The following is a 27244-nucleotide window of genomic DNA, read 5'->3' as shown; positions in this document are numbered from 1 at the left end:
TTCCTTCCAGTTTAACAGAGTTGAACAGAAGCTGCCAAGTATTTAACCTTGCTTTTTGCCCAATTACATAATATGTGCAATTCAGCACACTGAGCAATAATGCATGGCTATAAAGTCAGCACAACCCACAGCCAAAAATGAGAAAGTAGTAGTCTTGTCTATTCAACCGTTTTTATTTCATAAGATGTAATAAAAAATGAACTGAAAATTTGAAGCATTACAAAGCCAATCTCCAACATTATTTAAGCTAGCAGGGACTTTTTACCCAGCCCTAAACTCCAAGCAAAATTTTATGTTAAATCAGTTGGGATGTACTGTAAAGATGACTTATAAGGTCACTATAAATAATCTATTTTTAGTATTAGTTTTTTTTCGAAATAGATTAAGAAAACCCTCATAGCAAAGGAAAACAAGGGAGCCTACTTTACATACAATATACATTTACAACCACACAACCAAGCAAATACAGCTTATTTATATACTAGTCTTTTGGCTTTTCCCGGTTAGGGGTCGCCATAGCAGAACTCTGGTCCGCTAATGATTGGCAGTGGATTTTTAAGGTGCCGAGTTGCCAGCCCGACCCAACCTTCAGTCTAAAACTGCACGCATCCTCACTGCAAAACGGAGAAGCACTAGGTCAACTTTGTCACTCTAGTGAGCTGCAGTAGTGATGGTCTCTGGCTCAGACACTTGGAACTCAACTAAAGCAGTTCTGTCAGACTCCTAAAATGACAACTTTAGGTCATGACAGATAAGCAAGTAGGCTTTCCTACTGGCTTACTCTGGAGGTGAGGACGGGGCGGAGGGGGAGTCACTAATGGGATGGTGCAACCTGGACTTTAAAAAGCACATAGCTTTTGCTACAACATGATGCACTGTGAAATACTGTTCCTCATTCAACGTTTAAGAATTTGTTTTTAAATTTTCAAGCTAACCAGTGACAAGGTGTTTTAAATCTTTCACAGAAACAACTTTACACGATCACAAATGTATCACTGCGTGGTGGTAACAAGTAAAAAAAAAAAAAAAAAAATCAAATAAACATGCCTGTTCTTCAGTCTACAGAAGTGCAACTTAGCTGTGAGAAGAAAAAGAATTACATTAATTGACTGTTATTGGGACCTAAAAGATTTTAAAAATAGATATGCACTACAAACAGCAAAACCCTAAGCTTTAAATTAGGTGATTAAAAGAAGAGATATGAATGATGAAATGCTACGGTTTTTTTTTTTTTTTTTTTTTTTTTTTTTTTTGCTTAAAATGTTGAGAATACTAAAATTACAAAAATGTTTATCCCAAAAAGGAAGTTATTCATTACATCCTCACAAATGCAATAGTGCATACAATAGATTTGTTTTACAAATTTATAAACTAGAACTATAAGAAAATAATTACTGGAACTGCTTTTCTTTGCCTTGCAAGAGCAAATAAAAATTGTATCCATATACATAATACAGAGAATTAATACACATCATGTATATTAAAATGTTTTCTTTTTAAGAATAAGTTTTATATACACACTTTTTCTAAATGTTTAACTGAGGCACTAAAACTCAGCATTTAAGATTAAGAGTAGCTAACCTTTCTGAATCATGGCTAATGGGGAGGGGGGGGGCTCTTTATATAACTTTTCCAAAGTTAACCAAACAGGCAACTCGCATTACACAGTTAAAGCTAGCAGAAAATACTAAGCAAAATTACTAGGACTCATACCTACTTGCTTACACACACACACACACACACACACACACACACACACACACACACAAGTGCATACACAAACACACAGCGTCTTCTGGGCTCCACAAACAACAATGTTAAAAAATGGGAGGTACATGTTAATAAAAAGATTGTTCTCTATGCTCTACTATGGACTGCTTTTCTCAAGTTTCTGAGCCATGCTGTGTGCCTTAAAAGATTCTGCTTATTCAGTTATTTTATTTTTTGTTTTTATTTTCTCTATCAGCAGCCATGCAGGCCCATCAAACGGAAGTGCCTCATTTCAAAGGTGACCCAGGAGTAAAACTTAACTGACTTCATTTTTGTTTTACAAACTTATTAGGAAATATTTTGTTTGTTTCTCAGTATTGTGAAATCTATAAGCCTACTGGTGTGTCTGCATTTTATCTAACCTAATATAACCTCTACAACCAAGTGGTAAAGAGGGAAAGTATGTTTTGAAGGTACTTGGAAAAGTTAATGCTGATAAACAAATTCACGCACATCCAGGGCACAGTTCTGAGTCACCATACTATGCATTTATTTTTAATGCAAAGAATATTAATGGATCTTCCTATCAGTCAGTTCTTCTAGACAGCTCAAATATTACTTGCATTTACAGTAATAACCCAGATGAGATCAATAAAAATATGAAAACACTTCCTACGGAGTCAAACTAAGTTATAATCTATAAATGCTGTAATTCACAGCAGCAGGTGTGTTAAGTGACAGATACTACCTGTGCTCTTCAATACTAATTTCTACAGGTATCTATAAGCTACGAGAGAGAGAGAAAGAAAGAGAGAGAGCGAGAGTGAGACAGCAAAAGAATTTATGGAGGATGAGGTTGGTTTGAAAGCGGGCAAGCGGGCAGAGGGAAGGTAAAAAGCTTTGCAAACCTTCCAAACTTGTCCTTGCTGGGGAAGCATTGCAACAGAAAGAGAGAAAAATAAAACATCAACACAAGTTTAAAATTGACATTTTTGAACAACATACAGCAATATTTTGACTACATTAACATACATCTGCAGTTTTATACGTACAATGCCTATTTTAAGGCAGCTACCTCAGTATGCTTTACTGTAACAAAACAGTTTGATTCACAGCCTCAGGACCGCCACTTAAGCAAAACGCCTAATTTGCAACAAACATGGCTTCTGTTCAACATCTAAATTCAGAAGCTTCCACACAGTTATAACCATGAACAACTTTTAAATATGGGATATACAGAGTTGTGTTGTACCTACACATACAATTTGCCTGCACATGCATATATTACACACATACATGCTGTATGTGTAAACATATCAAAATTCATGTCTTTGCAAATGCAGATAAATTAAAGAGGCTTATGAAATTGCATAGTTATGGATCACAGAGTTATTACTTAATACTAATAACGCAAAGTTTGCTGCTTGTACATAACTTATGCCAGAATGCAATCAGCAACAATGCATGCAAGTTCAAGAAACAGACATAAGCATACTAAAAATGTAGTTCAATGCATTTTTTAAAGTTTAAATACCTGGAAAAAGGAAGTGTCAGCCATCACAAAAAATAAATTAAAAATCTTATCCAAAAATGTAGGCAATTGTTAATTAACACAGCTGAAAAATGTTTACCCTATGATATCTATTCTGCGATCTGAAATGTAAAGTTATTTCTCACACAGCAAATTATGGATTAGATTAGCAATACAAATTAGAGTACATAGCACTGACACAAAATAATTGATTAATTTCAAATACACAAACACTGTACTTGCAAAAATTTTCTTACCTAAGCAACCCTTACACACTATGTTTTGACACAACAATGTTGTTTTATGCCTATGCAAAATAAAGTATTTATAGCTGGAATATACGGTCTCATGACATGCATTTACTGGTACAATGCCTTAAATACTTCAAGAACTGCAATTTTAAACACACGTATTCGCACACACTATTTCAGGGCTAAAAAAGCACTCGGCAATCCAGCTCATTTGGTTTAAATTGGTGGGGGGAGATCTGGAAAGTACATTTGTGTAAAATCTTACCATAAAAGTAGATGTCCTTCTCTTCACTGTTGCAGCATTCTTTACATAAGAGATCTCCTGCCTGGGATAGCCCAACATCTGGCCAGTATACCAAAGTTTTTAGCTATTACAGGCACTGTATGTTACATGCATACTCCCCAAGCAAGGAATAGGGCATAAAGTACAGTTGTGTACACTTACCATAAATGTAGATGTTCGAGGATATTCACTGTTGCAGTCATTACATTTGGGTTATCTGCTTGCACGTAGCCCTCAGTCAGCCTGATTAACAAAGTCTTGGGTCCTGCGTAGGTTGCTGTCCCTTCTTCCATGACGTCAGGTCGTCAGGAGTATAAAACATGCAGCAGATGCCATTACATCAGTTTTTCATGCTCCAGATGTCAGGTGCCCCCCTAATGGGAAGCAATTAATTATAAAAGCACAAAGATATACCTCTAACAAAAAAGCTAATACACCACTGCTAGACAGGGGTCCAGGGAAGTAAACAGTGTGAGAAGAAATAGCCAGGGAATTGTTATGGTTAGGCTTGTATAGGCCCTAGGGCTGATAACCTAGTACCAACCTATGAACCTATGAAAAAGGCTTTTAAGCATAGTAAAGGAAAGGAGATGTATAGCCAAAAGAAGTTAGGGGGCTGGAGGGAGGGTAACCAGGACTGCAACAGTGAATACACTCGAACATCTACATTTATGCTAAGTGTACACAACTGTACCATGTTCTTCGTGTTTCACTGTTGCAGTCATTACATTTGGGTAGATTCCCAAAGCTATGGTTGGGCGGAGGAATTTAGATAGCATTAGGGCCAGCTATAAGGCCCTGCAAGACTGCAGTGGCAAAGCCAGCTTTGGATTTAGAGAAAAATTGGCAAATGATAATGCCTGGTGAATCTATGTACAAAACTCCAGGTAGCACCTTCTAGGCTGTCCCTGGTAGGGACGCCTCTGAGAAAGGCTGTAGAGGTAGATGCAGCCCTGGTGGAGTGAGGTTTGATCCTCTGGGGGGATAGGTTTTCCATGGTGCTTATAGCAGAAATGAATGCAATGGCTTATCCATTTAGAAATGGTTTGCTTTGAAATAGCCTTCCCCTCTGCCCTGCAGCAAATGCCACCAGCAATTGTCCAGATCTCCTTAGAGGTTTAGTCCTGTCCAAGTAGAATCTAAGTTGTCTGTGCACGTCTAAGGAATGCAGTATCCGTTCCCCTTTATTCTGTGAATTGGGATAGAAGGTTGGCAAATGAATGGACTGATAAATAACCACACTGGATAGCACCTCGGGCATGAAGGATGGATTGGTTCTGAGGGACACCCTGTCCGCATGAAAGATGATGAAAGGCTCCACTGCCATAAGGGCCTGTAATTCAAATACCCTTCTAGCTTAAGTGATTGCTAAAAGGAAAGCTGTTTTCCAAGAAAGAAATTTTAAGTCTGCAGTAGCAGCTGGCTCGAAAGGAGGTAGAGTGAGATTCTCCAAGACAAAGTTAAGGTCCCAGGCTGGGGTTAGAGCCCTCCTAAGTGGTCTCAAATTTTTGGCCCCTCTGAGGAAAGTACAGTTTTGTACCTACCATAAATGTAGATGTCCGAACTGGATAGCATCTGCAGTCATAACAACTGGGTTGTCCTGTCGTCAGGCAGCCCTTCGGTCGGCCGGATTCCAAAGTCCGGGTCCGGCTTCGGCTGATGTCGCACTTCACCCGACGTCATCTCTGCTGGTCTTCGGGTATAAAGGCATCAGCCGACGCCATTTTCCTCTGTTTCTTGCCCCAGATGCCAGTTGCCCTCTTGGAAGGCTAAATTTTGGGTAAAAATGCCAATGTTTCCAAAAGGATAGAAGGCAAACACAAAAAATAAGCATGTATGTACATATATACAAACAAATACATCATAAGAGACTCCCCCCCACCAGCTAGCTATTAGGAGGGTAAATACCCTAGGAGTACCACAGAGGGGAAGGAGGGAGGGTAATCCTGACTGCAGATGCTATCCAGTTCGGACATCTACATTTATGGTAGGTACAAAACTGTACTATGTCCTTCATGGATGCATCTGCAGTCATAACAACTGGGTAGAATACCATAGCCAACTAGGGGAGGAGGAAGAATAGATTATGGTGTGGTTAGGATCCCTTGCAGTACAGCAGTGGCGAACCCTGCTCGGGATCTGGAATACAGAGGTAAATTATAATGCTTGGCAAATGTATACACGGAGGTCCAAGTAGCCGCTTCAATAATGTCCTTGGTTGCCACTCCTCGTAAGAAGGCTGTGGTAGTGGCTGGTGCTCTTGTAGAATGAGGCCGCATGTTCTGTGGAATTGGTTTTCCATGGAAGGAGTAACAGAATCGTATGCAATTTCCTATCCATTTGGAGATTGTCTGTTTGGAAATTGCTTTTCCTTCCCTTCCTGTTGCATAGGCTACAAAAAGCTGGTCGGTTTTTCTGTTACTTTTTGTTCTGTCCAGGTAGTAGCGTAGCTGTCTGTGTACATCCAAGGTATGCAGCATTCTTTCCCCTCTGTTTTGTGGGTTGGGGAAGAAGGTAGGTAGGTGGATTGCCTGGTTTAAGGACACTCTGGATACCACCTTAGGCATAAATGTAGGATTAGTCCTCATGGACACTCTATCTTGGTGGAAGATTAGGAAGGGTTGTACTGCCATTAGGGCCTGAAGTTCAGAAACCCTCCTTGCTGAGGTTATTGCCAGTAGGAAAGCAGTTTTCCATGATAGATGCTGTAGGTCTGCTGTTGCTGCTGGTTCAAAAGGTGCAGTGTCAACTTTTCTAGCACAAAGTTCAAATCCCAAGCTGGCAGTGGTGGTTTCCTAGGAGGTTTTACATTCTTGATCCCTCTGAGGAACTGCCTGAGTAGAGGATGCGAGAAGACAGGTGGATCAAAGCTGTATTCTGCTGAGATAGCTGATGCATGTATCTTGATGGAGGAATAGGACAGGCCTGTATGTAGAAGCTCTGCCAAGTACTCCAGAATGTTAGCAATATCTATATTCGACACATCCTTTCCTCTTTCAGCACTCCAAATGACAAACCTTTTCCATTTTCCTGCATAGTTCCTTCTTGTTGAAGGTCTGCGGGCTTCAAGGATAACGTCTTTAACCCTTTGGGAGAGATCTGGAATAGTTGCTGCTATGTGATGTGCCATGCAGTCAGTTGCAACGTTTTTAGGTTTGGATGCATGATGCTGTAGTTGTTCTGAGTTAACATCAAAGGCATCAGGGGTATTGACCACATTTTGTCCCGAGACATGCTCCTCAGCAATGGGTACCAGTGTTGTCTTGGCCAGTTCGGAGCTATCAGGATTATCCTTGGACGCTCCTCCTTGATTTTTAGTAATACCTTGTGTATCAAGGGAAGAGGTGGGAATGCATATGCTGTCAGGCCTTTCCAGCTGAAGGAGAGCGAATCCACTTTCGATGCAAGTGGATGGAATGTCCTTGTGCAGAATTTGAGCTGGTGATTGAGAGGAAGCGAATAGATCTATCTGTGGCATTCCCCATTTCTTTGATGGTCTTGAAGATGTCCGGGTGTAGCATCCATTCGTGAGCATCCGAGGTGGTTCTGCTTAACATGTCTGCTAGAGTGTTCTCCTTTCCCGGTATAAACATTGCCTGTAACTGGATGTTGTAGCTGAGTGCCAGGTTCCAAAGGTCCAAAGTCATTCTGCATAGGGGGTATGAATGAGTGCCTCCCTGTTTGTTGATGTACCACATGACTGTGGTGTTGTCTGTCCTTATCATCAAATGGCCTTCTTTGAGAAATGGTCTGAATTTTTGGATTGCCAGTTTTACTGCCAGCATTTCTTTTAGGTTGATGTGCAGATGAAGCTGGTCCTGCGTCCACAATCCTTGTACGCATTTGTCCAGCATGTGAGCCCCCCATCCTAGGTCTGAGGCGTCTGTTGTGATGGTTTGGCTTGCTTGATAGTTGTGAAAGGGTAAGCCTGGGTTTGACTGGCATGCTTGAGCCCACCATAGGAACTCCTGTTTTAGGCATGGGATTAGTGGGATTTCTGCTTCTAGGCTGTGCCTGTGTTGGGACCATAAATTCTTTAGGTACCACTGTAGTTTTCTCATATGCAGTCTGGCATGTGGAACCAAGATTATGCATGATGCCATGAAGCCCAAGGCCTGCAGAACTTTTCTTGCTGTTAACTTGCTCAGGTTTGTTAGTGCCAAGAAGTAAAGAGGGAGATCTTTTTGTTTTTCTGCAGTTAGGAATGCCATTTGTTTTACTGTGTCCAATTCTGCGCCCAAGAATGTCCTTGTTTGGGATGGAATCAGCCTTGACTTTTGTAAATTGACTGTGTATCCCAGTGCTTGTAGCAAGTAAATGACCCTTTGTAAATCTGTTGTCAGCTTGCTTTTGTTGTCCCCTTGTAGCAGGCAGTCGTCCAGGTATGGATAAATTTGGATTCCCTGTAGTCTGCAGTGGGCGATTACTGATGCCAGGCATTTTGTGAATACTCTGGGCAGTAGATAAGCCAAAGGGCAATGCTGAGAATTGATAGTGCTCTGATCCTGCAAGAAATCTGAGGTATCTTCTGCAAATTGGTCGAATGGGGACGTGCAGGTATGCCTCCTTGAGATCTAGAGTTACCAGCCAACACTCCTTGCCCAGCATGGGAAGAAGTTGCTGTAGGGTCAGCATTTTGAATTTTGGGACAATGATGTATGTGTTTAAGGTGGACAGGTCGAGAATAGGTCTCCAACTTTTTCCTTTCTTGGAACTAGGAATAGTCTGGAGTAGAATCCTTTGCCTTGTTCTGTTATTGGTACTCTTTCCACAGCTCTCATCTTTGTTAATTGCATTATCTGCTGTAGAGCTTCTGTTTTTTGATTTGGAGGCAGGTTTGGCATTCCTCTTTGACTGGTAAAGTGTGGAAGTGGAACCGTAACCTTGGTCTATGGTTTGCAAAATCCACTTGTCTTTTGTGATATAGTGCCAGTTCTTCGAAAATAAGGTTAATTTTCCGCCTAATGGTGCTGCTATTTGTTCCCTGGTAGGCGGAGTTAGAATCAAGTCACTGTGATTGCCCTGTTGTAGTGGTAGTGGCTGTGCCTGTGCCTCTGTTATTACCTTGCCACTGTCATCCTCTGTAGGCACCCCCTCTGGATTGATTTCTGCCTCTGGAACGTCTATTCCTGCCCTTTTGGGATCTTGTGGAGTCAGGAAAGGACCAATTTTTGCCAGGCCAGTTCCTCCTTAACCTTGGGCCTTGAACCTGCATCAAATCTTTAACCGTTTGTACAGATTTTGCCTTTTCTTCCATTTTCTTCATTACCTGCTGGGCAGGTGTACCAAACAAACTGGTCTTATCCATAGGAGCATCTAATAACTTAGCTTTAACATGATCCAGTAAGACTTGTTCCTTCAGCCATGCATGTCTTCTTATCACTGTGCCAGTCATGGCTGATCTAAATGAAGCCTCCAGTGCATCATAGCCACATTTTAAGGAATGGTTACTAACCTGTTGTATGTTATTTACCATTTCTAATAGATATTTCTTATCTATAGAGTCATCAGAGGATAGCTTTTTAGTTAACTGATCAAGCATAAACTCTTGGTATTGTATCATGTGAAACTGACAGTTTAAAGCTCTAGCTGAGAGAGTAGCAGAGGTGTAAACCTTTTTGCCCCATCTGTCTAAAGACCTGGCTTCCCTTTCAGAAGGAATAGGGTTTTTTGCTGTGGTCGAGGCTACTGCCTTAGGGCCCTGGGATATAGTTTCAGGGTCTGCAAGTGGGGCCTTGTATAGGTGATGGTGAGTGTCTGGCACCCTGTAAAATCTATCTGGTTTGGCAGGTGCTGGAGGTAAGGAATCTGGTGCAGTGCAAACATCATTAAATGCATCGTCCACAACAGAGAGGACAGGAGGTACAGCTAAGGGCCTGTGTTGTGGTAGGTGCAGAAAAGTCCTAAGTCTTTTTCTGGAGTCTGAGAAATCCTGTTCCTGCCATTGGAATTGTTCTCTCATGGCATGTAAGGTTTCCCCAAAGGAGAATTCTTCTGGTGGAGAAGCAGCTGGAATGGATCCTTCAGCATCTGAGTCCTCATAATTGGAGAAAGGAGCCTCTGGCTGGTCTGTAATATCTGAGTCATCCGCAGAATCATCAGAGGACACAGGCTCGATGGGCTCTGTTCTAGGTCTCTTTTCTGGGGGCTGAGAGGCCCTGTCTGGGTGAGATTGAGATCCCCTAATTAAGGATATTAAGTCTTCTGCCAGAGTAAGCATTTGTGAACTAGAAGTGGGCCTGGTTGAGGGGGGTTTAACAGGCACTGATTTAGTAGATTTGGCTGCTTTAGCCCTGGCAAAGGCCTTAATAGACATGGCTGCAGGAGGCCTAGCAGCACCACGTGCTGGGGTAGAGACATCCAAAGGGATGGTGTCTGATAAGTCACTAGTAACCACTGTAGTAGGTAAAATTTCTGAGGCCGATTCAAGTAAAGTAGCCGGAACCTCAGTAGTAGTCATTGATTCGGTTGTACTCTGATCAGTTTTCTCGGTTTCGGCCGAAACCGAGACACTCGCGGTTTGCTTAACCATGGTTTCGGCCGAAACCGCGGACCGCGAGTGTCGGTCTTTTTCTTTGCGTTTAACAATTTGGGTAGTCGGAGGATCCGACGGCATAATGTACGCAAAATCAGAGCCGAAAAACTGTTCAGCAAACTCCGACCGACGCCTAGCGCTCGTCGGTTGAAAGAAGCACAGGCCGAACAGGCTGCTACGTCGTGGTCTGGGCCTAAACAAGGCAAACAGTAAGAGTGGAAATCTTTATGAGGTATTTGTTTCCCACAAGTTAAACAGTTATTGACTTTTTCTGACATCGGCTGAGGCAAGAAAGAGTCCCCAACGGGGTACTTAGCTTTTAGAAGTCTTCGAAGTAGTATTCGGTAGTAGTAATCTCTGGATCTGACCGACCGGCACTTGCGAACAGCTTCTGCTTGGCCACGCGGCAAGAAAGACTGAGGAAAATGGCGTCGGCTGATGCCTTTATACCCGAAGACCAGCAGAGATGACGTCGGGTGAAGTGCGACATCAGCCGAAGCCGGACCCGGACTTTGGAATCCGGCCGACCGAAGGGCTGCCTGACTGCAGGACAACCCAGTTGTTATGACTGCAGATGCATCCATGAAGGACATCTGCTTGTGCAGCGGATAAGAGAAGAGGGGAGGTTCTATGTTTTAATGAGCCGAAATGGCTGGTGTGTGGATTTTAATGGAGGAAAAAGACAGGCCCTTGTAAAGCATCTCAGTTAAGTATTGTAAAAACTGAGGTAAACTGGGCGCTGCTGTGCTCATCCCTTGGTTCCAGGCACAGAATCTTTTCCATTTTTCAGCACAAAATTTTCTAGTACTAGGCCTCCTTGCATCTAAAATGATATCCATCACAGGTTTACTGAGGGATGGTAAAGGAGAGATTAAGTAATTAGCCAGGCTGCAAGGCTCAGTGTTAGAAGCCGAGGGTGCAGAATCTGGTTCTCCTGCTGAGACAGCAGGGAAGGAGTCTGAGGCAAGTGCCATGGAGATAAACGTGACGCACTGCGCAGGAGGGGGTACCAGTCTTGGTGTGGCCAGTCTGGAGCAATCAAAATCATCCTTGGTTTGTCCTATTTGATTTTTAGTAGTACTTTGGAGAACAGAGGCAGAGGGGGGAAGGCACAGACTGATAGGTTTTTCCAGCTGAAGGACAGAGCATCCACTTTCCAGGCTTGTTTGTGGGGAGTCCTTGTGCATAATTTGTCCAGTTGTTAGTTCTGGGGAGAGGCAAACAGGTCTAATATCTGGGCTCCCCCATTTGCTTGTCAACATTTTGAAAATCCTTGGTTCCAGTTTCCACTCGTGTGGGTCCATGAAGTTTCTGCTTAGTCCGTCTGCAAGTGTATTTAATTTTCCTGGCAGGAAATGAGCTTGTAGGTGCACTTGGCAGCTCAAGGCTGTGTTCCACAATACCATGGCTAGTCTGAAGAGGGGGTAAGAATGTGTACCCCCCTGCTTGTTTATGTATCACATAACAGTGGTGTTGTCCATCTTTACCATTAATTGTCCTGGAAGAATGTGGACCTTGAAGGCTGTCGGAGCATTCTGTACAGCTAACATTTCTTTCCGATTGATATGCAGGTGCATTTGACTTGGGTTCCATTTGCCCTGAATTCACTTCCCTGCCAGGTGAGCCCCCCAATCATAGTCTGATGCATCTGTTATTAGGGTTTGGGTGGCAGGGATAGTGGGAATGGTAGTCCCTTGTTTTGGTGACAGGCCTCTGCCCAACAAAGGAACTCATAGGCGTAGGCAGTAGGATACGAATCATTGTTTCCAGGTCTTGAGAATGTTGACACCATAGGCTATTTAGAAACCACTGTAGTTTCATCATATGCAGTCTTGCATATGGAATTAGAAGAATGCAGGAGGCCATGAACCCCCCAAGGCTTGCAGTATTTGTCTTGCAGATAGCAGGGTTTTTCTGGCCACTTGTTTGAATTAGGTTGTCAAATAAATTTGTTTCTCTGGCGTGAGATAAGCCATCTGGGAAGTTGTATTCAAGCTTGCTCCCAGGAATATAATGTGTTGACAGGTTATCAGGCGTGATTTCTTTGCATTTATGGTGTACCCCAGACAAATTAGAACCCTTTATACAAAGGCCAGATGATTCAAAAGTATGTCCTGGCTTTCTGCCTGAATTAGACAATCGTCCAGGTATGGGTATATTTCCATATTTCTTTGCCTGCAAAAAGCAATAACTGGAGCTAGGCACTTTGTGAATACCCTGGGCGTAGTAGATAAGACAAAGGGCAGTGCAGAGAACTGATAGCTTCAAAGCAGGCTACACGCACTAAGTATCTTCTGCAAGATTCCCTGATTGGGATGTGCAGGTATGCTTCTTTTAAATCAAGTGTTGCCAACCAGGCATCTTTGCCTAGTATAGGAAGTAACTAGTGAAGAGTCAGCATCTTGAATTTTGGAATCTCCAAAAAGGTGTCTAGAGTAGACACGACGCCATGAATTGTCTTTTCTAGGTACCAGGAAAAGTCTCGAGAAGAAACTTTGCCCCTTTTCCTCTTCTGGTACCAAATTGAATAGCCCCCATGCTTAAGAGAGAAAGCACTTGTTTTTGGGCCTCTGCCCACTGATTTAGGGGTAGGTCCGGCCACCCGCTTGGTGTTGGCAACGTGTGGAAGTGAAATCTGTATCCCTGGGACACTATTTAAAACCCATTTGTCCTGGGTAATGAGTTCCAAATTCTTTGCATGAAGAGCAATCTTTCCCCCCAAAGGGGCAGTCAGTTGACAAGTGCTTGGAAATTTTAAAAGGAAGTCATTGAGACAGTTTACCATAGGGGGGAGTCTTATTATTCCCAGATTTGGAAGTGGAGGCACCCCACTGCTTAGTTCTGTGTGTCCCCTGGGACTGAAACCTGGGGTTTTTGCTGTGTCTGGGTTTGGCTTGAGAAGACCTGGAAGGGGCTGGAAAGGACCAATTCTTAGAGGGCCAGTGTCTACTAAATCTAGGAGGCTGAACTTGTAAAAAAATATTTAACAGTTTGTAAAGATTTAGCTTCATCTTCCATCTTTTTAAAAACTTTCTCAGCCTTGTTGCCAAACAGACGGTCTTGATTTAAAGGAGCATCCAACAATTTAGCTTTTACATGATCAGGCAAAGATTGCTCCTTAAGCCAAGCATGCCTTCTGAGCACAGACCCAGTAAAGTACAGTTGTGTACGCTTACCATAAATGTAGACGTCAGAGTGTATTCACTGTTGCAAACACTACATTTGGGTAATCTGCTGAGAGGTTGCACTCAGTCGGCCTGAATAACAAAGTCTTGGGTCCTGCGTCGGTTGCTGTCTCCTCTTCCATGATGTCAGGGGTATAAAACATGCAGCCGACGCCATTTTATTCAGTTTTTCTTGCCCCAGATGTCAGGTGCCCCCCAAATGGGGAACAAAAATATATATCCAAGTAAACAGTAAATACATAAATGCATTTTTAGAAACAAACTTTACCTTCAACTAAAAGCAAATACACCACAAAAGCTTTTGAGTATAGTGAAGGAAAGAAAAGGCAAAGAATGGGGGATGTGTACTATGTTCTTCGTGTTTCATTGTTGCAGTCATTACATTTGTGTAGAATCCCAAAGCTATGGATGGGAGGATGGAGCTAAACAGCATTAGGAGTGGCTACAAGGCCCTACAGGACTGCAGTGGCAAAGCCTCCCCTGGATTTGGAGAAGAGATGTAAATGATAATGCTTTGTAAAGGTATGAACAGAGCTCCAAGTAGCAGCTTCTAGAATATCTTTGGTTGGAACCCCTCTGAGAAAAGCTGCTGAAGTAGAGGCAGCCCTGGTGGAATGTGATCTGATCCCCTTGGGCACAGGTTTACCATGGTGCAAATAGTAGAAACTAATGCAGTGGCTTATCCATTTAGAAATAGTCTGCTTTGATATAGCCTTCCTCTCTGATCCTGCAGCAAATGCTACAGATGCTCAGACTTTCTTACAGATTTGGTCCTGTTTAAGAAGAATCTTAGTTGTCTGTGTTCATCCAATGAATGCAGAATCCGCTCCCCCTTGTTCTGCGGATTTGGGTAAAATGTTGGCAGGTGAATGGTCTGGTTAAGAGCCACACTGGATACCACCTTAGGCATAAAAGAAGGATTGGTCCTGAGGGACACCCTGTCTGGGTAAAATATAATGAAAGGCTCCACTGACATGAGAGCCTGTAGTTCTGAAACCCTTCTTGCTGAAGTGACTGCAAAAAGAAAAGCTGTTTTCCAAGATAAAAATTTTATATCCGCAGTAGCTGCTGGTTCAAAAGGAGGCAAGCTGAGTTTTTCCAGTACAAAACTGAGGTCCCATGCAGGAGTTGGTGCTGTTCTGGGAGGCCTTAAATTTTTGGCCACTCTAAGATGCAACTTAAGCAGTGGATGAGAAAAGAGGGGTGGGCTCTGTGTTGCAATGAGCCAAGATGGCACAGGCATGGATTTTTATTGAAGAAAAAGACAGGCCCTTGTCAAGCATCTCAGTAAAATATTGTAAAATCTGAGGAATATTGGGTTTTGCTGAGTCTATTCCTTGTGCTTGGTTCCAAGCACAAAATCTCTTCCATTTATCAGCATAAGATGTTTTGGTACTAGGCCTTCTGGCTTCCAAAATCAGATTTAATGAGAGGTGTGGTTTGAATAATTATTTGATAAACCATGCTGCAAGATTCAGAGTTTGGAGCCGAGTGTGCAGAATTTGATAGTTCTGCTGAGACAGTAGATGAGGTATTTAAGGCAAGTACCATGGAGGAAGATGTGACATGTTCCTTTGAAGCGGGTACCAGTGCTGGCGAGGCCAGTCCGGAGCAATTAGGATCATTTTTGTTTTTTCCTCTCTGACTTTTAGTAAGACCTTGAAGAGAAAATCAGACGGGGAAAGGCATAGACTGATAGGTTTTCTAGCTGAAGGATACGGCATCTACGTTCCATGCCTTTTTGTGATGAGCTCTTGTGCAGAATTTGTCCAACTGATAATTTTGGGGAGAGGTGAATAGATCTATGTCTGCGCTACCCCACCTCTGTGTTAAGATGCTGAAGATTTGTGGATCCAGTTTCCATTCGTGCAGATCCATAAGATTTCTGCTTAGGTAGTCTGCCAGAGTATTTTGCTTTCCTGGCAGGAATTGAGCTTGGAGATGTATTTGGTAAGTCAAGGCTGTGTTCCAAAAGGCTATGGCTGTAGGAATTTGTACCCCACTGCTTGTTTATGTACCACATGACTGCGGTGTTGTCCGTCTATCAATAGTTGTCCTGGATGAAGTAAGTCCTTGAAGGCTGTCAGAACATTCTGAACAGCTAGCATTTTTTTCTGGTTGATATGCAGATGCATTTGGTTTGGGCTCCATTTGCCCTGAATGCATCTCCCTGCCAGGTGGGCCCCCCCAAGCATAGACTGATGGGTCTGTAGTTAGGGTGGCAGGGGGTAGAGTGAATGACAGCTCTTGTTTTGGTGACATGTCTCTGCCCACCAAAGAAACTCCTGTTGTAGACAGGGAATGAGAGGAATCACTGTTTCTAGGCTGTGACAATGTGGACTCCATAAACTTTTTAGGTACCATTGTAGTTTCTCATATGCAGTCTTGCATATGGAATTAGTAAAATGCAGGATGCCATGAACCCCAAAGCCTGTGGAATTTGTCTTACAGATAGCTGGGTTCTTGTTGCCATTTGTTTGAAGTATGTTGTCAGTTGCCTTTGTTTGTCTGGCGTGAGGTAAGTCATCTGGGCAGTTGTATTCAAGCTTGCACCCAGGAATGTAATTATTTGTGAGGGTACCACTTGTGATTTCTTTTCGTTTATGGTGTACCCTAGGCATGCTAGAAGCCTTTTTACAAACGCCAGATGTTGAAGAAGAGTGTCCTTGCCCTCTGGTTGAATGAGACCATCGTACAGATAAGGATAAATCTGAATGCTTCTTTGTCTGCAGAATGTAATTACTGGTGCCAGGCACTTTGCAAAGACCCTGGGCGCAGTAGATAAGCCAAAGGGCAGCGCAGAGAATTGGTAATGCAAAAAAACCTGCTTTAAATCGGAGGTATCTACTGCATGATTCCCTTACTGGGATATGCAGGTATGCCTCTTAAGTCTAGAGTAACTAACCAAGCATTCTTGCCTAGCACAGGCAGTAGCTGTTGTAAAGTCAGAATTTTGAATTTTGGAATGTCCAGGAACGTGTTCAGAATCGATAAGTCCAGTACTGGGCGCCATGAATTGCCTTTTCTGGGTACCAGGAAAAGCCATGAATAAAAACCTTGTCCTTTTTCCTTTTCTGGTACCTGTTGAATAGCCCCCATATTCTTGAGGGACATGACTTGTTTCTGGGCCTCCGCCCACTGATTTTGTGGCAGATCCGGCCGTCCATTTGGGATTGGCAAAGTGTGGAAATGAAATCTGTACCCCGGGATACTATGTTTAATACCCACTTGTCTTGGGTAATTAACTGCCAATTTTGAGCATGACATGCTAGTTTTCACCCCAAGGGGGCGCCAAAAGATAAGTGCTTGGTGATGGTAGAGGAAAGTCATGGAGACTGCTTACTGTAGGGTTGTGCTTTGTTTCCTCCAGATTTGGCGGTGGTGGCACCCCATTGCTTTGACCTGTAAGAACCCTGTGATTGATATCTGGAGCCTTTTGAGTGCCTGGATTTGCCAAGATTGGCTCTGTTGGACACAGGAAAGGACCAATTTTTAGTAGGCCAGTGTCTACTGAACCTGGGTGGCTGCACTTGCAATAAATCTTTTACAGTTTGCATAGACTTAGCTTTGCCTTCCATTTTCTTTAAAACGTCTTCTGCCTTATTACCAAACAGAGTATCATGCTGCAAAGGGGCACCCAACAATTTTGCTTTAACATGATCAGGCAGATTTTGCTCCTTAAGCCAGGTATGCCTTCTAATCACAGATCCAATAACGGCGGCCCTACAAGAGGCCTCCAAGGAATCAAAACCACATTGCAAAGTATGCTTTCCAACCTGTTCTGCTGAATGCAATAAATCCTGTAGCTCTACTTTCCACAAAATCAGGAATTAACATAATTTTCTGTTTCAGTAAGCCCATAACATGCTGTTGATATTTAAGCATATGAAACTGGCGGTTTAAAGCCCGACTGCCAAGGTTGCAGACGTATAAACCTTCTTACCCCATCTATCCAGCGCCCTGGAATCTCTATCAGAAGGGGTAGGATTTTTGGCTGTAGAAGCCTTAACACCCTTGGGACCCTGAGAGATAGTCTCAGGATCAGCAGCAGGATTTTTTTAAAAGAAATTTGTGGGAGTCAGGAACCCTGTAATATCTGTCTGGCTTACTAGGAGCCGGAAGCAGGGAATCAGGAGCCATGCTTGATTCAGAGAACACATCATCAACAATGTCTAATACAGGAGGTAATGCCAAAGGCCTATGCTGAGGAAGGAGGAGGAAATCCCTAAGCCTCTTTTTTGATTAGAGAAGTCCTGACTCTCCCAGTGAAAATGTTCCCTTAAAGTATGCAAAGTCTCTCCAAAAAAGTAATCCTCAGGAGGAGAAGCAGATGGGATGGATTCCTCTGCATCAGAATCCTCATAAGGAGGAATAGAAAATTCCTGATCAGAAAAGGAATCAGAAGAAATGGAAACCTGATCTGAAGATTCATAATCAGTGCCTTGCCTAGACCTCTTAGCGGGGGGGGGGGGGGGTTGGGAACCCCCGATCAAGGTAATTAAATCCTCAGCCATTTTGATCATCTGTTTTTTAGGCATAGTGGCCTGAGTACGTGGCTCATGCATCATTTTTTTTATACACAGGTTTTTGTTGCTGGCGTCGGTTTAATATAAAAATGTTGAGGTCTGAAAACACCCTCAGAAGCCAGTGCCTGCTCAGCGGCTCCAGACCCATCTAAGGGAGAGAAATCTGTGGGTTCAATACTCTGAGAATCTCGTGGCATACCCGACTCCGAATGGGTCTCGGTAGAGGCCTGCGACTCAAAAAGTAGCGGATATCAGGGGCTGCAAAAGCACCTCACTGAGTACCGGTGAACCGGCGACTGGCTTAGGAGAAGCTTCGTCATCAGTTTTGGACCTCGACAGTCTGTCTCTGTCTTTTTCTTTGCATTTTTTGTGAACTCCGGTAGTCGGATTACTAACAGACAACATTTCAGGATAGTTAAATCTTGAACCAAAATACTTAGAAGCAAAAATATACCGATGCTTAATAGTGCGTTGGTTAAATTTAGCACAAAACTGACAGCAAGACACATTGTGATCAGGGCCCTAGGCAAGGAATACAGTACAAATGAAAATCCTTATGAGGTATTTGCTTTCCACAAGTAATGCTATTATTAACTTTTACTGACATCGGTAAGGAGCAAGAAAAAAAGTTTCCCCAACGGGGTACTTAGCTTTAGTTTGAAGACTTCGGTTTTGAAACTCAAATACGAAAATTTCAGGAGTCGGTCGACCAGCACTTGTGAACTGCTTCTGCTTCGGGCACCAGGCAGCAAGAAAGACTGAATAAAATGGTGTCAGCTGCATGTTTTATACCCCTGGCGACCTGACGTCATGGAAGAGGAGACCGCAACTGACACAGGACCCAAGACTTTGTTATTCAGGCCGACTGAGGGCAACCTGTCAGCAGATTACCCAAATGTAATGACTGCAACAGTGAAACACAATGTACATCAGCAGCCCTGCAAGCGGCCTCTAATGAATCAAAATCACATTGCAAAGTATGTTTTCCAACGTGTTCAGCAGAATGCATTAAATCCTGTAATTCTTTATTTTCCACACAGTCAGGAATCAACATCATTTTCTGTTTAAGCAGTCCAATAACATGTTGCTGATGCTTTAACATATGAAACTGGCAGTTTAAACCCCTAATGGCCAAGGTTGCAGAAGTGTAAACCTTCTTACCCCATCTATCCAGCGCCCTGGAGTCTTTATCAGAAGGGGTATGATTTTTTAGCAGTAGAAGCCTTAATGCCCTTGGGCCCCTGTGAAGTAGTCTCTGGATCTGCAATAGGATTTTTAAAAAGGAACTTGTGGGACTCTGGGACCCTGTAGTATCCGTCAGATTTTCTGGGAAAAGGAGACAGAGAATCAGGAGCCAAACTAGATTCCGAAAAAGCATCATCAACAATGTCTAGTACAGGAGGAATAGCTAAAGGCCTATGCTGAGGTAGGAGAAGGAAATCCCTAAGCCTCTTTTTTGAATCAGAAAAATCCTGGCTTTCCCAGTGGAAATGCTCCCTTAGAGTATGTAAGGTTTCCCCAAAAGAAAAATCCTCAGGAGGGGAAGCAGAGGGAATGGAGTCCTCTGCATCAGAATCTTCATAAGTAAATAAGGGCAAATCCAGATCATCAGAAGAATCAGAAAAAAATGAATCCTGATCAGAAGATTCATAATCAATTTCAGTCCTAGGCCTCTTAGAAGGGGGGGGGGGGAGTTGGCTACACCTGATTAGAGTTATTAGATCTTCAGCCATTCTTATCATTTGTTTTTTAGGCATAGAGGCCTGAGCATGTGGCCTGGGTGTCACTTTTTTAGGTATGGATTGAGATTTAGGCCCAAGTAAAGAAGAAGGCGTTGGTTTAATATGCAAGACCATAGGCCTGAATACACCCTCAGAAGCCAGTGCCTGTACAGTGGCTCTGGACCCATCCAAGGTAGAGACATCCGCGGGTTCCATAGTTGAAGCATCTTGCGGCATACCGGACTCCGAATGGGTCTCAGTAGAGGCCTGTGAATCAGAAGTAGCAGGTATCAAGGGCTGCGAACACGCCTCACTGAGTACTGGCGAACTGGTGACTGGCTTAGGAGAAGCGTCATCGGCAGTTTTGGACCTCGGCGGCCAGTCTCTTTATCTTTGCATCTTTTTTGGAATCTCGGTAGTCGGATGGCTAACCGACATTTCTGGATAATTAAACAGAGAACCAAAATATTTAGAGATGAAAATATACAGACAATGGATAGTGCGCTGATTAAATAAAGCACAAAACCGGCAGCAAGGTATGTCGTGGTCAGGGCTTAGGCAAGGAATACAGTACGAATTAAAATCTTTATGAGGTATTTGCTTCCCACAAGTAATGCAATTATTAACTTTTACTGACATCGGTAAGGAGCAAGAAAAAGTTTTCCCAATGGGATACTTCAGCTTTAGTTGAAGACTTCGGTTCTGAAACTCGAAAACGAAAATTTCAGGAGTCTGCCAACCAGCACTTGTGAACTGCTTCTGCTTCGGACACCGCAGGGCAAGAAAGACTGATGTAATGGCGTCGGCTGCATGTTTTATACCCGACAACCTGATGTCATGGAAGAAGGGACAGCAACTGACGCAGGACCCAAGACTTTGTTAATCTGGCCGACTGAGGGCTACCTGCAAGCAGATAACCCAAATGTAATGACTGCAACAGTGAAACATGAACATCAGCCCTATCCAAAGCCAAAAAAACAGCTTCAGTGAGACAGGACGGTGTCCCAGGCTGTATCTTACAAGAGCTCCAAAATGAACAAACCCCTCAACTAAACGCACTGTTCAAACTCAGCCTCTCTACAGGCTACGTACCCACAGAGTGGCGCACAGCAACAGTTATCCCACTCCACAAAGGTGGAGCCACAACGGACCCTGGGAACTATCGCCCTATAAGCCTGACTAGCCTGGTCTGCAAGGCTATGGAGTGCATCATCATGGAACTCTTAACAGAAATATTGGGAACCTCTAAACCTTGGACCCTACCCAGTTTGACTTTGTTAAGGGCAGATCATGCTTATTAAATCTGGTGGACTTCTTTGAGATAGTTACCAAGGCATTAGACGAGGTAAAGGAGGTCCACACAGCCTACCTAGACCTCGCAAAGGCTTTTGACACCATTCCCCATTCTAGTATTATAGACAAGCTCACCAGCTTGAACATAAACCCCTACGTCATGGGATGGGTTGCCAGCTGGCTCATGGATAGAACCCACATGGTGAGAGTTGCAGACTCTACATCCGACTCTAAACCAGTTACAAATGACGTCCCCCAGGGCTCAGTCCTAGGACCCCTCCTGTTCGGTATATACTTCTCAGAGGTACAGGCAAGCATAGGAGGACTATGGCTGACCAAGTTCACAGACGACTACAAACTAGGGGCCATAAATGTTTCTCCAGCTGATACAGACACCCCCCAGAAGGGTCTCACTGAAACGGATACCTGGTGTCAAAATCATGGCCTCAAGCTATATGTCAAAAAATGCACAGTCATCCCCTTTGGAAAAAATAAAGTACCCACTAACTACCACATAGGTGGTAGTCCCCTAAATACAGAAAATGTAATAAGGGATCTGGGGACCCAAGTAGATAGCAATCTCTCCTTTAATAATCATATTGCCAAGGTGGATAGAAAATCCTTCTATACGGCCCACCTAATCACAAAAGGGTTCGCATCTAGAACAAAAGAGGTTATTGTGCCACTTTACTCATCACTCATGAGACCCATCATAGAATCCAACGCCGCACTTGGGATGTACCTTACAAGACACCTGCAACAGCTGGGAAGACCATAAAAGTACCTCACCAAGAGGATTACGGGCCTCAAACAGATGCCCTATGCAGCCCGATTCAAGAAACTCCAGCTGTACTCGGGTTGCATACCGCTTACTCAGAGGTGATCTCTGCCTGACATGCAAAGCCATGTCCAGCCCAGAATTGATGGACATGCTCCACCTAAAAAAAAACAAATCCTGGAGAGCCACACGCTCTAGAGATATAAATCTCACCACAACGATAAATAGGACATGCTGGAGGAATAGATTCCTGTCCCTGAGCCTCACCATGCTTTGGAACAGGATTCCAGTATACATCAGGCAGAGACCCTCACTAACACTTTTCAAGAGAAACCTTGACAGGTGGATGGGAAACAGAAAATTTACCATGGGGATCACTGCAGTGGCTCTACTGGACAGTGGCACAGGGAACTAATGGCTCTGCTTTACAGAGGCACAGGGAACTAATCTAAGGGGGTGGCGAAAACCAACACATTCTGGCTAGGCTTATAAATGCCCTTTGCCAGATAGTCTAGTACTTACCTATGAACCTACACAGATGCTTGAGCGTATTCACTGTTGCAGTCATCACATTTGGATTATCCCTGCAGGGTAGCCCTCGGCAGGCCCGAATACCAGAGCCTTAGTATTTCTGCATCTGTTGCCATCGCCTTCAAGACTGACGTCCGGTCGTCAGCAGTATAAAGTAAGGCAGCCAATGCCATTACATCAGTTTTTCTTGCCCTAACCTGTCAGGAGACCCCAAGTAGGAGCCAGGTTCTGGTGGAAGAATCCCACCAGTAGAAAGTAAATACCAATATGTCCCTTGTAAGGAAAGAGAAGAGACGGGGATGGAGGGAGGGAAAAGTACAGCTGTGTACACTTACCATAAATGTAGATGCTAGAGTGTATTCACTGTTGCAGTCATCACATTTGGATCATCTCTGCAGGGTAGCCCTCGGCAGGCCCGAATGCCAGAGCCTTAGTATTTCTGCGTCTGTTGCCATCGCTTCAAGACTGACGTCAGGTCGTCAGTAGTATAAAGTAAGTCAGCCGATGACATTACATTAGTTTTTCTTGCCCTAACCTGTCAGGAGCCCCCAAGTAAGAGCCAGGTTCTGGTGGAAGAACCCCACCAGTAGAAAGTAAATACCAATATGCCCCTTGTAAGGAAAGAGAATTAAGGGGGATGGAGGGAGGGAAACCAGGACTGCAACAGTGAATACACTCAAACATCTACATGTATGCTAAGTGTACACAACTGTACTATGTTATTCGTGTTTCACTGTTGCAATCACATTTTTGTTGATTCTCAAAACTGAGGAAATGGGTGGAGGCAGTCAAGGAAACTAGGGGTTGGCTAGGATGCCCTGCAAGACTGCAGAGGCAAACCCTGCCCTGGATTTGGAGGAGAGAGGCAGGTGGTAATGTTTGGCAGAAGTGTGAACAGATGTCCAGGGGGCAGCCTCCAGGATGTCCCTGGTGGGGACTCCTCTGAGGAAAGCTGCAGAGGTGGAGGCTGCTCTGGTAGAATGAGTCTTGATCCCCTTGGGGGGAGGCTTTCCGTGTTGTTTGTAGCAGAAATGGATGCAGTGTGCTATCCATTTGGAAATGGATTGTTTGGAGATGGTTTTGCCTTCTGCCACTGTAGCAAAGCTAACCAGCAATTGATCAGACTTTCTGAAGGATTTAGTCCTGTCAAGATAGAATCTGAGCTGTCTGTGCACATCTAGTGTGTGCAGGATCCTTTCCCACTTGTTCTGGGGATTAGGAAAAAAGGTGGGCAAATGAATAGATTTGTTGTGAGCCACTCTGGACACCATCTTGGGCATGAAGGATGGGTTAGTCCTAAAGGATACCCTGTCAGTATGGAGAATGATGAAGGGTTCCACAGCCATGAGTGCTTGCAGCTCAGAGACTCTTCTGGCTGAAGTGATGGCCAGAAGGAAAGCGGTCTTCCAGGAGAGAAATTTTAGCTCTGCAGAAGAAGCTGATTCGAAGGGAAGCAGCGTGAGCTTTTACAACACACAGCTAAGGTCCCAAGCTGAGGCCGGTGCTCTCTGGATGGAGTCAAGTTGCTAGCCCCTCTTAGGAAAGTACAGTTTTGTACCTACCATAAATGTAGATGTTCGAGTGCTAATACAGCTGCAGTCATAACAGATGAGTTCTCCTGCCGTCAGGCAGGTCCTCGGTCGGCCGAATTCCAAAGTCTAGGTCCGGTGTCGGTTGTCATCGCTTACTCCCTGAGGTCAGTGCGACAGGGGCATAAAAGAACCAGCCGACACCATTTTCTTCAGTTTTTCTTGCCCCAGATGTCAGGTGACCCCAGAAGGAAGGCAATACATACATACATTAGTGTAATAAAGCAATGCCATATAATCAAAATACAGTAGTGCAAGCAAATACATCATGAATGAATACCCCAATCTGGTTGCATGAGGATATGTCAGCCAATAGGCTTGTCCCAAGAGGGGAAGGAGGGAGGGAAACCTGGACTGCAGCTGTATTAGCACTCGAACATCTACATTTATGGTAGGTACAAAACTGTACTATGTTCATCATGCATACAGCTGCAGTCATAACAGATGGGTAGAATCCCAAAGCTAAGAAAGGGGTGGTAGGCACTAGGTGGAACTAGGAGGGGCCAGAATGCCCTGCAAGACTGCAGTGGCAAAGCCCGCTCTAGATTTGGGAGTATAGTGGAAGGTGGTAGTGCTTGGAGAAGGTATGCACAGAACTCCAAGTGGCTGCTTCTAAAATATCTTTGGTAGGAACTCCTCTGAGAAAGGCTGCAGAGGTAGCCGTGGCCCTTGTGGAGTGAGATCTGATGCCTGTAGGTACAGTTTTGCCATGAAAAGAATAGCAAAAGCGTATGCAGTGGGCTATCCATTTTGAGATTGTCTGTTTGGAAATTGGCTTTCCTTGAGCTCCTATAGCATAAGACACAAAGAGCTGTTCTAATTTTCTGAAAGGCTTTGTTCTGTCTAAATAATAACACAGTTGTCTGTGGATGTCCAAGGAATGTAGTAATCTCTCCCCTTTGTTTTGAGGATTAGGATAAAAGGTAGGTAAGTGTATGGCCTGACTCAAAGCTACCCTGGATACCACCTTTGGCATAAAGGACGGGTTGGTTCGTAAGGAAACTCTGTCCTGATGGAAGATGATAAAAGGCTACACAGCCATGAGAGCTTGTAGTTCTGAAACTCTACGAGCTGAGGTAATAGCCAGAAGGAAGGCTGTTTTCCAGGACAAGTATTGCAAATCTGATGAGGCAGCTGGCTCAAAAGGAGGCAAGGTCAGTTTTTCCAGAATGAAATTGAGATCCCAAGCAGGTATTGGTCGTTTCCTTGGGGGTTTTAGATTCTTAGCCCCTCTGAGGAACTGTCTTAAGAGGGGGTGAGAGAATAAGGGTGGATCAGTGTTGTATTCTGCAGAAATGGCTGAGGAATGGATTTTGATGGAGGGGAATGAAAGTCCACTGCTTAGCAGCTCAGCTAGATACTGTAATATTTGAGGTAAATTCAGTTTTCCAGGGTCCTGGCCCTTTTTCTCATTCCAGACACAAAACCGTTTCCATTTTGCGGAGTAAACTTTTCTAGTAGATGGCCTTCTGGCCTCCAAAATGACATCCTGCACCACCTTGGAGAGTAGGATCTGTTGTGATGCTAAGGAATCTTCCATGCAGCTAGATTGAGTGTTTTTACCTGACTGTGAAGAGTTTTGAAGCTGTGCTGAGTCAGGAGAAGAGGCATTAGAGGCAGGGTCCATGGTGGGGAATGCGTCAGGCTCCTCAGGAGTGGGTACCAGTGTTGTCATGGCCAGTCTGGAGCAATGAGAATCATCTTTGGTCTGTCTGCTCTGGTTTTCAATAGAACTTTGAGCAGCAGAAGAAGAGGTGGGAAGGCATAAACTGTCATCGATGTCCAACTGAAAGAGAGAGCATCCACTCTCCAGGCCTTTGGATGGAAAATCCTTGAGCAGAATTTGGTCAATTGGTGATTTTTGTGGGAGGCAAAGAGATCTATGTCTGGCCTTCCCCATGCTTGGATTATCTCTGTAAAAACTTGAGGATGCAACTTCCATTCGTGTGGATCTGTCATATTTCTGCTTAGGTTGTCTGCCAGCGTGTTTTCCTTGCCTGGCAAGTACTGTGCTTGTAGTTCGATTTGTAAGTCCATGTCCATGTTCCAAAGTGACATGGCCAGTCTGCATAGGGGGTATGAATGTGTTCCTCCCTGTTTGTTTATGTACCACATTACTGTGGTGTTGTCCGTTCTTATCAATAGTTGACCTGGTTGCAGAAGGTCTTTGAAAGCTATAATAGCATTTATTACTGCTAGCATTTCCTTTTGATTGATGTGAAGGTGCTTTTCTTTTTGGGACCATTTGCCCTGAATGCACCGATCTGTCATGTGCGCCCCCAAGGCGTAGTCCGAAGCGTCTGTTGTGATGACTTGATTTGCTTGAGGCTTGCTGAATGGGAGACCTGTGTTTGTTTGGCATGCTTGAGCCCACCACAGAAATTCCTTTTGAAGACATGGAATTAGTGGTATTATTGTTTCCAAACTGTGGCTGAGTTGAGACCATAGGTTTTTCAGGTACCATTGAAGTTTCCTCATATGCAGCTTTGCACATGGGATTAGTAAGATGCAAGATGCCATGAATCACAGAGCCTGCAGGATTTTCCTTGCAGTCAGCCTGGTGCAATTTGCTAGTGCTCTGAAGTTTTTAGTTGTCCCTGCTTCTCTGGCGTGAGGTAGGCCATCTGGGTGTTTGTGTCCAAGTTGGCACCCAGGAAAATTATTTTCCGAGAGGGTATTAGCCTTGATTTCTTTTTGTTGACTGTGTATTCCAGAGAATTCAACAACCTTATTACATAAGCCAGATGTTTCAGAAGAATGTGCTTCCTGTCCGCTTGGATCAGGCAGTTGTCCAAATAGGGGTATATTTGTATCCCTTGAAGTCTGCAGTAGGCAATTACTGATGCCAGGCATTTCGTGAATACTCTGGGCGCAGTAGATAAGCCAAAGGGCAATGCAGAGAATTGATAATGGGTTGAACCTGCAAGAAATCTGAGGCATCTTCTGCAATTTTGTCCGATTGGGACATGCAGGTATGCCTCCTTGAGGTCCAATGTTACCAGCCAAGACTCCTTGCCCAGCATGGGAAGAAGCTGCTGTAGAGTGAGCATCTTGAATTTTGGTACAAGTAGAAATGTGTTTAGGATGGATAGGTCCAAAATAGGTCTCTAATCTTTTCCCTTCCTTGGTACCAGGAATAGTCTGGAATAAAAACCTTGACCTTGTTCGTGCATAGGTACCTCTTGAATAGCTTTCATGTCTATGAGATCTGTAATTTGCCTTTGTGCCTCTGCCTTTGTGCCTCTGCCCTTTGATTGTGTGGCAGGTTTGGCATGCCTCTCATTTTTGGAAGGGTGTGAAAATGGAATATG

At 43.8% G+C, this 27244-nt stretch overlaps 1 protein-coding gene across 4 annotated transcripts in view; it reads right to left on the bottom strand.

Annotated features, from left to right (window-relative positions):
* NCKAP1 (NCK associated protein 1) overlaps positions 1–27244 on the bottom strand; it is a gene marked incomplete in the record, with an annotated part of 2707503 nt that overhangs the window by 2485007 nt on the left and 195252 nt on the right. For 3 of the 4 annotated variants that reach the window (XM_044075245.1, XM_044075246.1, XM_044075248.1), the window contains 1 exon segment: positions 2619–2636. In XM_044075245.1, coding sequence (XP_043931180.1) covers positions 2619–2636 — 18 coding nt within the window. 4 annotated transcript variants of the gene reach the window in all.

The sequence above is a fragment of the Protopterus annectens genome, chromosome 6.part0, assembly GCF_019279795.1.
Source record: "Protopterus annectens isolate FY-2018-M chromosome 6.part0, PAN1.0, whole genome shotgun sequence".
NCBI classification, from domain to species: domain Eukaryota; kingdom Metazoa; phylum Chordata; order Ceratodontiformes; family Protopteridae; genus Protopterus; species Protopterus annectens.
Note: the sequence above shows the minus strand (reverse complement) of the source record. Positions and strands in the feature narration are given on the sequence as shown.